This window comes from Urocitellus parryii, chromosome 6 (genome assembly GCF_045843805.1).
Source record: "Urocitellus parryii isolate mUroPar1 chromosome 6, mUroPar1.hap1, whole genome shotgun sequence".
NCBI classification, from domain to species: domain Eukaryota; kingdom Metazoa; phylum Chordata; class Mammalia; order Rodentia; family Sciuridae; genus Urocitellus; species Urocitellus parryii.
This window is the reverse complement of record NC_135536.1, coordinates 16,048,198-16,060,221: the sequence shown is the minus strand read 5'-3', so window position 1 is coordinate 16,060,221 and position 12,024 is coordinate 16,048,198. Positions and strand designations below refer to the sequence as shown.

The 12,024-nt window shown below is 36.3% G+C and overlaps 1 protein-coding gene across 1 annotated transcript in view; it reads left to right on the top strand.

Moving 5' to 3' along the window:
- Positions 1 to 12,024, top strand: part of Ttc8 (tetratricopeptide repeat domain 8) — a 62,190-nt gene that overhangs the window by 35,784 nt on the left and 14,382 nt on the right. Inside the window, exon 9 of the mRNA XM_077799730.1 lies at positions 3,936 to 4,046. Within this exon, the coding sequence (XP_077655856.1) occupies positions 3,936 to 4,046 (111 nt within the window). The remainder of the gene's footprint in view (positions 1 to 3,935; positions 4,047 to 12,024) is intronic.

Sequence of the window (12,024 nt, the reverse complement as noted above, 5' to 3'; positions counted from 1 at the left end):
AAATCCTAGAAAAAGAAGAGCAAAACAACAGCAAAAGAAGTAGAAGGCAAGAAATAATTAAAATCAGAGCTGAAATTAATGAAATTGAAACAAAAGAAACAATTGAAAAAATTGACAAAACTAAAAGCTGGTTCTTTGAAAAAATAAATAAAATTGACAGACCCTTAGCCATGCTAACGAAGAGAAGAAGAGAGAGAACCCAAATTACTAGCATACGGGATGAAAAAGGCAATATCACAACAGACACTTCAGAAATACAGAAGATAATAAGAAAGTACTTTGAATCCTTATACTCCAATAAAATAGAAGATAGTGAAGGCATAGATAAATTCCTTGAGTCTTATGATCTGCCCAGATTGAGCCAGGAGGATATAGACAACCTAAACAGACCAATAACAATAGAGGAAATAGAAGAAACCATCAAAAGACTACCAACTAAGAAAAGCCCAGGACTGGATGGGTATACAGCAGAGTTTTACAAAACCTTTAAAGAGGAACTAACACCAATACTTTTCAAGCTATTTCAGGAAATAGAAAAAGAGGGAGAACTTCCAAATTCATTCTACAAGGCCAACATCACCCTGATTCCGAAACCAGACAAAGACACTTCAAAGAAAGAAAACTACAGACCAATATCTCTAATGAACCTTGATGCAAAAATCCTCAATAAAATTCTGGCGAATCGGATTCAAATACATATCAAAAAAATTATACACCATGATCAAGTAGGATTTATCCCTGGTATGCAAGGTTGGTTCAATATACGGAAATCAATAAATGTTATCCACCACATCAATAGACTTAAAAACAAGAACCATATGATCATCTCGATAGATGCAGAAAAAGCTTTCGACAAAGTACAGCATCCCTTTAGGTTCAAAACTCTAGAAAAATTAGGGATAACTGGATCATACCTCAACATTGTAAAAGCAATCTATGATAAGCCACAGGCCAGCATCATTCTGAATGGAGAAAAATTGAAAGCATTCCCTCTAAGATCTGGTACAAGACAGGGATGCCCTCTCTCACCACTTCTGTTCAACATAGTCCTCGAAACACTGGCCAGAGCAATTAGGCAGACGAAAGAAATTAAAGGCATAAAAATAGGAAAAGAAGAACTTAAATTATCACTATTTGCAGATGATATGATTCTATACCTAGCAGACCCAAAAGGGTCCACAAAGAAGCTATTAGAGCTAATAAATGAATTCAGCAAAGTGGCAGGATATAAGATCAACACGCATAAATCAAAGGCATTCCTGTATATGAGCGACAAATCCTCTGAAACGGAAATGAGGACAACTACTCCATTCACAATATCCCCCAAAAAAATAAAATACTTGGGAATCAACCTAACAAAAGAGGTGAAAGATTTATACAATGAAAATTACAGAACCCTAAAGAAAGACATAGAAGAAGACCTTAGAAGATGGAAAAATATACCCTGCTCATGGATAGGCAGAACTAACATCATCAAAATGGCGATATTACCAAAAGTCCTATATAAGTTCAATGCAATGCCAATCAAAATCCCAACAGCATATCTTATAGAAATCGATAAAAGAATCATGAAATTCATATGGAATAATAAAAGACCCAGAATAGCAAAAACAATACTAAGCAGGAAGTGTGAATCAGGTGGTATAGCGATACCAGACTTCAAACTATACTACAGAGCAATAGTAACAAAAACAGCATGGTACTGGTACCAAAACAGGCGGGTGGACCAATGGTACAGAATAGAGGACACAGTAACCAATCCACAAAACTACAACTATCTTATTTTTGATAAAGGGGCTAAAAGCATGCAATGGAGGAAGGATAGCATCTTCAACAAATGGTGCTGGGAAAATTGGAAATCCATTTGCACCAAAATGAATCTGAATCCCTATCTCTCGCCGTGCACAAAAGTTAACTCAAAATGGATCAAGGAGCTTGATATTAAATCAGAGACATGGCATCTGATAGAAGAAAAAGTTGGTTATGATCTACACGCTGTGGGATCGGGCTCCAAATTCCTCAATAGGACACCCATAGCGCTAGAGTTAACAAATAGAATCAACAAATGGGACTTACTCAAACTAAAAAGTTTTTTCTCAGCAAAAGAAACAATAAGAGAGATAAACAGGGAGCCTACATCCTGGGAACAAATCTTTACTCCACACACTTCAGATAGAGCCCTAATAACCAGAATATACAAAGAACTCAAAAAATTAGACAATAACCCAATCAATAAATGGGCCAAGGACCTGAACAGACACTTCTCAGAGGAGGACATACAATCAATCAACACGTACATGAAAAAATGCTCACCATCGCTAGCAGTCAGAGAAATGCAAATCAAAACTACCCTAAGATACCATCTCACTCCAGTAAGACTGGCAGCCATTAGGAAGTCAAACAACAATAAGTGCTGGAGAGGATGTGGGGAAAAGGGCACTCTTGTTCATTGCTGGTGGGGCTGCAAATTGGTGCAGCCAATTTGGAAAGCAGTATGGAGATTTCTCGGAAAGCTGGGAATGGAACCACCATTTGACCCAGCTATTCCCCTTCTCGGTCTATTCCCTAAAGCCCTAACAAGAGCATGCTACAGGGACACTGCTACATCGATGTTCATAGCAGCTCAATTCACGATAGCAAGACTGTGGAACCAGCCTAGATGCCCTTCAATAGATGAATGGATAAAAAAAATGTGGCATTTATATACTATGGAGTATTATTCTGCATTAAAAAATGACAAAATCATAGAATTTGGAGGGAAATGGATGGCATTAGAGCAGATTATGCTAAGTGAAGCTAGTCAATCTTTAAAAAACAAATACCAAATGACTCCTTTGATATAAGGGGAGTAAACAAGGACAGGGTAGGGACGAAGAGCTTGAGAAGAAGATTTACATTAAACAGGGATGAGAGGTGGGAGGGAAAGGGAGTGAGAAGGGAAATTGCATGGAAATGGAAGGCGATCCTCAGGGATATACAAAATGTCATACAAGAGGAAAGGAGGGGTAAGACAAGATAATACAAATGGAAGAAATGATTTACAGTAGAAGGGGTAGAGAGAGAAAAGGGGAGGGGAGGGGAGGGGAGGGGAGGGGGGATAGTAGAGAATAGGACAGACATCAGAATACATCAGACACTAGAAAGGCAATATGTCAATCAATGGAAGGGAAACTGATGTGATACAGCAATTTGTATACGGGGTAAAAGGGGGAGTTCATAATCCACGTGAATCAAACCGTGTAATATGATGTATTAAGAACTATGTAATGTTATGAACGACCAATAAAAAAAAAAAAAAAGAAAAACTGGATATAAAATCATGAAGACAAGTACTAAAATATTATGTTTCTATACATAAAAACATAATTTTCTATTTTAGAAATTCCTATTAAGTATAGGTGTTTCCATGCTAATTGTCTAATTGCTAATAAGTGGACACCCTCAAGTGCTAACTTACTCAACCCCCTCACCCCATGCCTCACAAACCTGTCTCCTTCTACTTTGGAAGGGTCTTCTCAAAAACCACCCTCTCTACTGTTGTTTCCTCAGGCCTTGCTTCATGGGTCATCCGCTCCTTCCCTCGCATCTTTAGCTTCAGCCTCCTAATTAGTTCCTTAATGCCAGCTTATGACCATGCCTGTGTCTGTTCTATTAGAAGGATCTCCCCTGGATCCTTTCCTGTCTAGTTACTGCTCAGTCCCTGTGACAACAGTAAGCCTATAATTAGTACTTGGTGGAGAAATGAATGAATGAATGTTTTATGTACAACATGTGGAGATAAAGCTGTCATTATTGGAAATTCTACATATTTATGAAAATTTTTTTTACTTAATATCTAGAAGATAAGTTGTCACTAATGAATAATTATAAACTTGCTATACAAATACTCTTATTTTAAGAGCTGATTCTTTTATTGAAATGTATCTGGATTTTAGGTTTACATCTCATTGGATCAACCTGTGACTGCTTTAAATCTTTTCAAACAAGGCTTAGATAAGTTTCCAGGAGAAGTAAGCCTGCTTTGTGGAATTGCCAGGATCTATGAGGTAAGGCTCATAGTATTTTAAAAGTTGATATAAAATTGAGGTTATGTGCTAACTAAATAGGGGTTAGGAAGAGCAGTTTATAAAATTTTGATTGTTGGCCTGTGATTCACTGGTAGAATAAGAGATTTTAGTGTCTGCATTTAGTCAAGCTGTTTTTATTATGAGGCATTTCAGATTCACAGAAGAGTATAGAGAATGGTACATGATACTGATTTAAATTATTTTCCTTGTGGACCTGTTGCCACACCTTATTTGTCAGTCTTTCCCCAAAATCTGTAACCTCAAATATAATTTTTTCCCATTTATGGTGGGGGTACATTGGGTCTTTCTACTCTTTTCCTTTGGCCTATTTGTCCATCTTTGTACCAATATGGTATCAGCTTAATTTTTATATCTGTATGATACTGACCATCTGGTAGGGTTCATCTTTATCAGAAGTGTCTTTGTACTTTTCCTTATTGTTATAAATTTTAGAGTCATTTTGTCTTATTCTATGGTAAGTTTCACTTAGTTATCTTCCCTGCTACCTAATTATTACAGCTTTATCCTAATTCTTAAAATCAGATTGGTAAATTCTACCACCTTGTTTTTCTTCTTCACAGTTGGTTATTTTTGACTCTTTGCTAGTCCATATTGGTTTTAAGGTTGACTTACAAGAACAATAAAAATACCTTATAGGCATGTTGACTGGAATTACTTTGAATATGTGGAGGCTGGGCAGATACGTTGCCTTTCTTCCTTTCTCAAGCATTGGTATTTTTTTTTCAGGAAGTTTTTGTAATTATCCCCTGAAAGAGGCTGTTGCGGGGGTCCCCCAAACCACACTGAGATTCAATGATTTCCTAGGGTTCCCAGGACTCAGCAAACAATTATATTTACAGCTATGATTTACTAGAACAAAAGAATACAAAAGCAAAATCAGTAAAAGGGAAGATGAATGGGCCAAAGTTCAGAGGATGACTGGTTACCAGCTTCTAAGAGTCTCCCAGTGGAGTCACACAGGTGACACCTCTTGTAGTAAGCTGTGATAACTCTGAGAAGTGTTGTATGGCAGGGAAGCACACAAGAGACTCAGTATACGATGTCACTGTTGGGCGCTGATCTTTTAGACACTTCTGCCTACCAAGTATCAGAGTTCCAGACTCCCACAAGTAAACAGGTATTCAGCAAAAACCATACTGCTTGTACCAAGAGTTTAGGTGTAGCAAACTGCTCATGTTATTTGGAGAAAGTGTATACTGATGTAGGGAACCAAGTGAGTTCCCAGGCATGAGCCTTTCCAAGGATAGCAGATTCAGGACTTTTCTGTACAGGTGTATTCCCAGGTATAACTGTGAATGGAGTCCCTATTTTTTTCTCTTATAGTTTCTATTTGATTATTTCTGGTGAATGTATTACTTCTTAAAAGTTGATTTGATTCTACTATTTAAATTTTATGACCTTGTCCATAGATTCTCTTTGATATTCTAAGTAAATAAACTAATCATTGTGTGCAAATACAGTTTTGTTTCTTCAGTTATTCTTATTGCTTTTAAAAAATATATCATTATGTTTAGAACTTCCAGTACAATGCTGAACAGGTGCACCTCAGTTCTCTTTACATTTCTAGAAAATGCTAGGTATGAGATTTTAAAATTTTGCTGAAAAATAGTTGTAGGTTGTAATAGTTGGTATATCTGGGTTATAGTGTAGGATTGACATTTATTTATTTTTTATGCTTTCAAAATTTTCCATGATTGTGTATTTTACTTTTTAAATGAGAAATATTGTTTTTAATTACCTATAAAATGTATTTTCCTTTTGAAGTATAATTTGGATAGATATAATTTTGATAGATACATAGAAGATTTGGATCGGTCAATATAAATACTTGTATCAATATTTTTGTTTAGTTATTGAATATGAACAAAGCTTTGACCAAGAAGCTTAGAAAAGATATAAAATGGAATCAGTTTTCGAAATCAGTGAAATTCATGCTGCTTCCATTGGTGATTTCCCGATGCCATTGGCACCCTTGGACCTTTTGGCTTTCCCTTTTGTACTTCTCAGTCCTTTTTCACACCTTGCTTTTTAGAAAGTGAGTGCTAGCAGAAAGGGCTTCAGGACAATTGCATCTTTAACATGCGGTTGCTGATAATTCTTCTGCTGTTCAGAAGAATTTCTCCCAAGCCTGTCATAGTGACTGTTGCTATGGCTGGGATAGGGAGTGGCTCTGGGGCAGTCTTTATCAGCTGCCTCTTTCTTTTGCTGTTCTGAGTTGAGTTTAAACTTCAGGAAAAAGGAATTAGAAAGGGAAGCATCCTAACTGCAGGGACAATATGTTGTCCTGTAGGTAGGGTGATCAAGGGCTAAGCACAGATGTGAAATAGTTGGGTGCAGTATTTTCCCTTGGATGTGCACAGTTCATTTCCTTTCTGCTGAAGCTGACTACACCAAAGGCAGATTTCCAGCAGATTCTTTTCTCTTACATGAGGATGGATTTAGAGTTAATTAGTGTAGTTTGTTCCGTAGTCTTGTGACCTACACTGCAAGTGCCTTTAGGGACTTTTATTATGTGCGTCTTGCTATTCTCTGGAGGGAATTCTCTTCCGTTATGTTCACTTCTTTTTTATTTACCACTTTCATGTTGGTATTATATCTTTTAAATGTTGCCTGTTTTAAAATGAACATGTTGTACTGCCTTCGGTTCACTGCTTGTTTTGTACAGATACTGTTAAAAATTGATTTCTCTTTGCTAAATTGTTTTTTGGTGGTTTTAATTTTTCTTGAGGCATTTTGTTTGAGAGACCAGCCCTTATTTTAGTTGTTCTTTATTGAAAGGGGTTTGAGATTAGAAACCTAATTCTTAAAAGGTTATTCTGGTGGCTTTCTGAACTTCACTGTGGGTGAAAATTACCCTGGGAATGTGTAAGAAGTACAACCCATCCTCTTCCTACTAATCAGAAGTCCTGGAAAGGGAGACTCAGGTGTTTATTTGTATTTTTAACAGGCTCATTAGGGGGATTCTGAGGCATAACAGAGTTTGAGAAGCAGAGCAACATTTATTTCCGTATTTGCAATTTCACTTTAAATAATTAAGACCTAAGTATAGATAGATAGTGTTTTGTGAATTAGTTCAAAAATAACTGCTAGAAAACCACTGAGATTGTATTAAGTTTCTCATTTACTTGAAATAACATTTACATACTTAAAAATGTTATTTTTAAATCTACATTAATGAAATCTGGTGTAATTTAAACAGTTCTGATACAGGAATAAGTTAATGGACCAAAATAGTCTGTATTTATTCATACATGTGAAAATTAAAGATGTGATAAATATTGCCTAAGAAGCCAGGTGGATTATTGGATTATTAAATAGTTTAAAATTACAGTGGACGAGTAATGATTTCTTTTACTAAAAAAAATCCATTACTACTTCTAGGTGTGTGGGTGGTGTGTGGGTGTAATCCCAGCAATTTGGGAGGCTGATGCAGGAAATCTTAAGCTCCTGCCCATCCTGGGCAACTTAGTGAGTTAAAAAATTTTAAATAAATTTGAAAAAGGATTAGGAATGTAATTCAGTGATAGGGCACTCCTGATTCAATCCCCAGTACCAACCAACCAACAAACAACAACAACAACAACAACGAAACGACACAAACAACAGAAAGAAAAAGTTAAAATTTCAAAAAGTGAAACTGTGAAAGTTCCAAAAGAAAAAACAGATGCATTATTTGTATAAGTTGGAATGAGGGAGTTTTTTAAACATGACAATCAGAAAGACTTAATAGGAGAGACTGATAAGTTTGAGAAAATAAAAGTTAAGTTTACTAAATAGCAAAAACAAAAATTTAAATAAAGCCAAACTTTGGTTTTATTTTACCTTTTTACAAATCTCACACACATATAAACAAATGTCCATACACATGCCCTCATATATGCTTATTTAATCAAGAATGTAAACACTATGGAAAGTAGATGCTTCCTTAGAGAAGTTTTGGATCAATGTATCTTGTGGCTTTTCCATAGGCTTTTGTTTTCTTGTCAGCCTTCCTAGAGATGAGAAATCACCTCCCAGAGATGAGACAACAGCCAAGCTCCAGCTCCCCCAAAGTACCCTACACACCCCCGCCCCTGTGATGCTGGGGATCAAACTCAGGACTTCAAACATGCTAGGCAAGTACAGTACCACTAAACTATGCCCCCAGCCCTTCTAGCTTCATTTTGACTACACCGATAGCTTTTCATACTTAGAGCTTTATGATATCCATCTGGAAGAACTTAATTGATCCATGTATGTTCCATGTGTGTTTATGAAGACAGGACTTTTCTGGTTTTTGAACTAAAGACAATATCAGCATGGGCTCATGTCACCTGGAATGAGAAAGCAAAGTTGGTGCCCAGGGATCCTTGAGCCATATGTCTGCCTCCAGATCCAGGCAGTTTCCTACCCAACCCCCTCATGTACTACTGTAGGTTTGAATGTGTCCCCCAAAGTTTATTTGTTAGAAACAATCCCATGCAACAGTGGAGAGGTGGGGCTTTTAAGAAGTGTCTAGGCAAAGAGGGATGTCCTCAAGAATGGATTAATTGCTATTATTGTAAGTAGGTTCCTGATAAAAGAATGAGTTTGGCCTTTGTCTGACTGCCTGGTCCCTACTACTCCATGCTGCCCCATTGTGATGCCTTCTGCCATGTTATGATGCAGCAAGAAAGCCCTCACCAGATGTGGAGCCTTGATTTGGGACTTCTCAGCTTGCAGAACCAAGAGCCAAATAAATTTCTGTTCATTAAAATTACCAGTTGGTGGTATTCTGTTATATCTGCATAAAATGCCACTGATAAAAAGATAAAAGATAGGATAGCATAGAAAACGGGCAAAGGAAGTAAATTGGAAACTCATAGAAAAAGAAATATCTGATGTGTTCAATTTCTAACCTCTGTTGTAACTAAAGAAATAAAGACTAAAACAACAGTGATATGCTGTGTTTCGCTTAATTGGGTTGGCAGAGATGAAGAAGTTCTGTGGTGTCAAGGGTGTGGAGAACAGGCTCCACACATGAGCATTGCTGGTGGGAGTGTACTTTGATACAGCCCATTAGGAGGGTGTTTGCAACTGCCATGACACTTTAAAAAGTGCATGGGCAATTTTACTTCCAGGAATTTTGCTTAAGAGTCTTTTCATACAGGCACACAAAGATATATTCAAATGATTTTATAGAATATTAATTGCATAAACTAATTTTTGTCCATCGGTCAAGTATGTAAGTATTCTAAAGGGAAATGGAAATAAACTAAGGTTCATCAAAAGGGGACTGGTTAAATAAATTATGGTCTATGTATTGATGGAGTATTGTACAGAGTATCTACTTCATATAAAATGTAATAAAGTGAATTTCTATGTTTTGATATAGAAAGAGTGCCACGACACTAATTTAAACTGTATATTGGAATCTACAGAATGATTTTGTATGTTTCTTTATATGAACAAAATTTCTTAAAGGATACCCAAGAAATGATTAACAGCTTCTGTCAACTAGGATTTGGGCTTCTTTTAATTTTGTACCCTTTTGTAGTATATAAACTTATTTAGCATAGGTAAATTATTTTATGTTTATAAAACTTAATTGAAAAACTACATGTGAAGTTGCTAATTTCAAATCTAAAATTCCTTGAAATTACATAAATTAATTTCTGTGCCCATCAGTCCTCCAAATTGAGAACCAACTGAGGGATAGCCACGAGATTTAAACAAATAGAAGACAAACCATTAACTTCATTAAGAGTGAAAAATTATTTCTTTATATAAAGGCACACATACAGTTTATACAGGTTTTAGCCATAAACAGAATCATTTGATACATTCTAATATGCAGCTTGTTTTTTCACTTTTGGTGTTAACTTTATTCATTGACTTTATTATTGATAAAAACAGAATTGGCAGAGTGGCATTAGATCTCTGACCAAAGGACTTAATAGTCTCTCTCAGTTTGGCAAATCTATCATGTATGGAGACATGATTGGACAACCTACAAACCTTCTCCATTCAGGAGAGTCCATTATTTTTGTAAGAATATTAATAGTTTTATTACATATTATATGGAATGAATTAATAAATATTTTCAAATATGACCTTCATAAACAAAATTTTGGGATTCTTAGCAACTTTTAAGACTTTGAAGGGATCTTAAGATCAAAAAGTTTGAGAACCTCTGTTATTGTGGAAACGTGAGAAATTCAGACAATTTTGGAAGTTGTTTAATTATGATTTATTAATTTTCCAGTATCTAGAAGCACTAAATTTAGCACTAAGGAAAAGGTACACCACGTGGTCTTGGTTGCAAAGAAATTATCAAATTTTATAGATTCTAAAGAACATATGTTTTCCACATTTTGACATCTCTGAGATTGGGGTGCCTCTTAGAGTAGGTAGCATCTTCTAATGGTTTGTGGCCAAGTGGCAGTTGTCATGTAGTTGTCACAGTCTGCTTATATGGGAACTTGATAGTTATTCTTGGCAGCATCGTACTTTAGATAGTGAACGTGGTAGTTGGTGAACGTGGTAATTGTTTCTGCTTGTTGCCTGAAAGCTCTTGTTGACACCTGCTGGTAAGATCAAGAAAGCACAGGCATCAGTACAGCAAAATGAGGGTCCATAGCCTGGAAGAAAATCTTGGGGACATAGTGGGGCACACTTTTAAGAAATGTTGCGAGTAGCTTTTAAATGTTCTATGCACAAAGAAATGAGGAGTATATGAGATGATGCATATATGTTATTAGCTTGATTTGTACATTCCATAATGCATACACATATCAAAGGATCACATTGTACCCCATATAAACACACAATTATTAATCATCAGTAAAAATAAAATTTAAAAAAGAAAGAAAAGCTGTATTGCCAATGTGAGACACTGTGTGGAAAATCCTGGGCCTGGATGACCAGATCAGAAAGGGAGTCAGAAGACTGCCTCTGAATATGAGGAAATATTACGTCCAACTTACTTTGCATATCTACCTCATATAAAGAAGGCAAAAGAATGGTATGGGGATACAGTTTAGGTCTGAGTATCAAATAAAATGTCAAAATGAGTATCAAATAAAAATTCTTATGTTTAAAGAAGCATTGTATGGTGCTGCTTAGAATTGGTGGACTCACTTAGATTTGATAAAATATGATTAAAATCTCACAAAATTGAATCCTAATAAGAATAAGTGCATAAGTCATGATAAATGTCATGTAAGATGAGAGGCGGAAGAGAGCCCTGTGCAGTGAGGGCACAGCATAATTAATCTTAATGAAGGGTGTGGAACCTGAACTAGACCTTGAGAGTGTATTTGAGATATGTAGCATTCATTGATAATACTCAGCCAGCCTGGGCCCCATCTCACAAATGATGATGATGATGATGATGATGATGATTCTAATAATAATAAATGCATTTATGATTATCAGTATTTAGAAAGCATATATAAAAACTGTAGAAGGTGGCTTCAGCTTTAATTGTATATGTATTTCAGAAATTTGGTTTGCCATCATTTCTTTCCTGAATTCTTGGTCTCCTTGCTGCTGCTCTTCCCTATTTGGGTTTGTCCTGTGCTTACCAGGCAAATTATTCTTTAAAAATGTGAATACAGTATGATTATGTCACTCCTCTGCTTTTAATTCTCTAATAACTTTCTCTCAATTTAGAAGGAAAAACATCTGAAGCTCCTCCCATGCCTGACAAAGGCCCTGACAGCCTCTCTAGTCTCCTGTACTACTCTCCCTCTTTCCAGCCTCACTGCATTTGTGTGGTTTTTCTAAGTGCTTCCCTCTCAGCAGCATATATTTGCTAGTTTCTCTGCCTGAGTGAGCTTCGCCCAGGTGTGCTCAGGTCCAAACTCTGTTCAAATAGCCCCTCCTTCAAGATGATCACCCTTCTGAAGCATGACTCTCCCTCCTTCCCTCCCTCCCTTCCTCCCTCAGTCCTGCCCTGTTTTGTTTTTCCTCATAT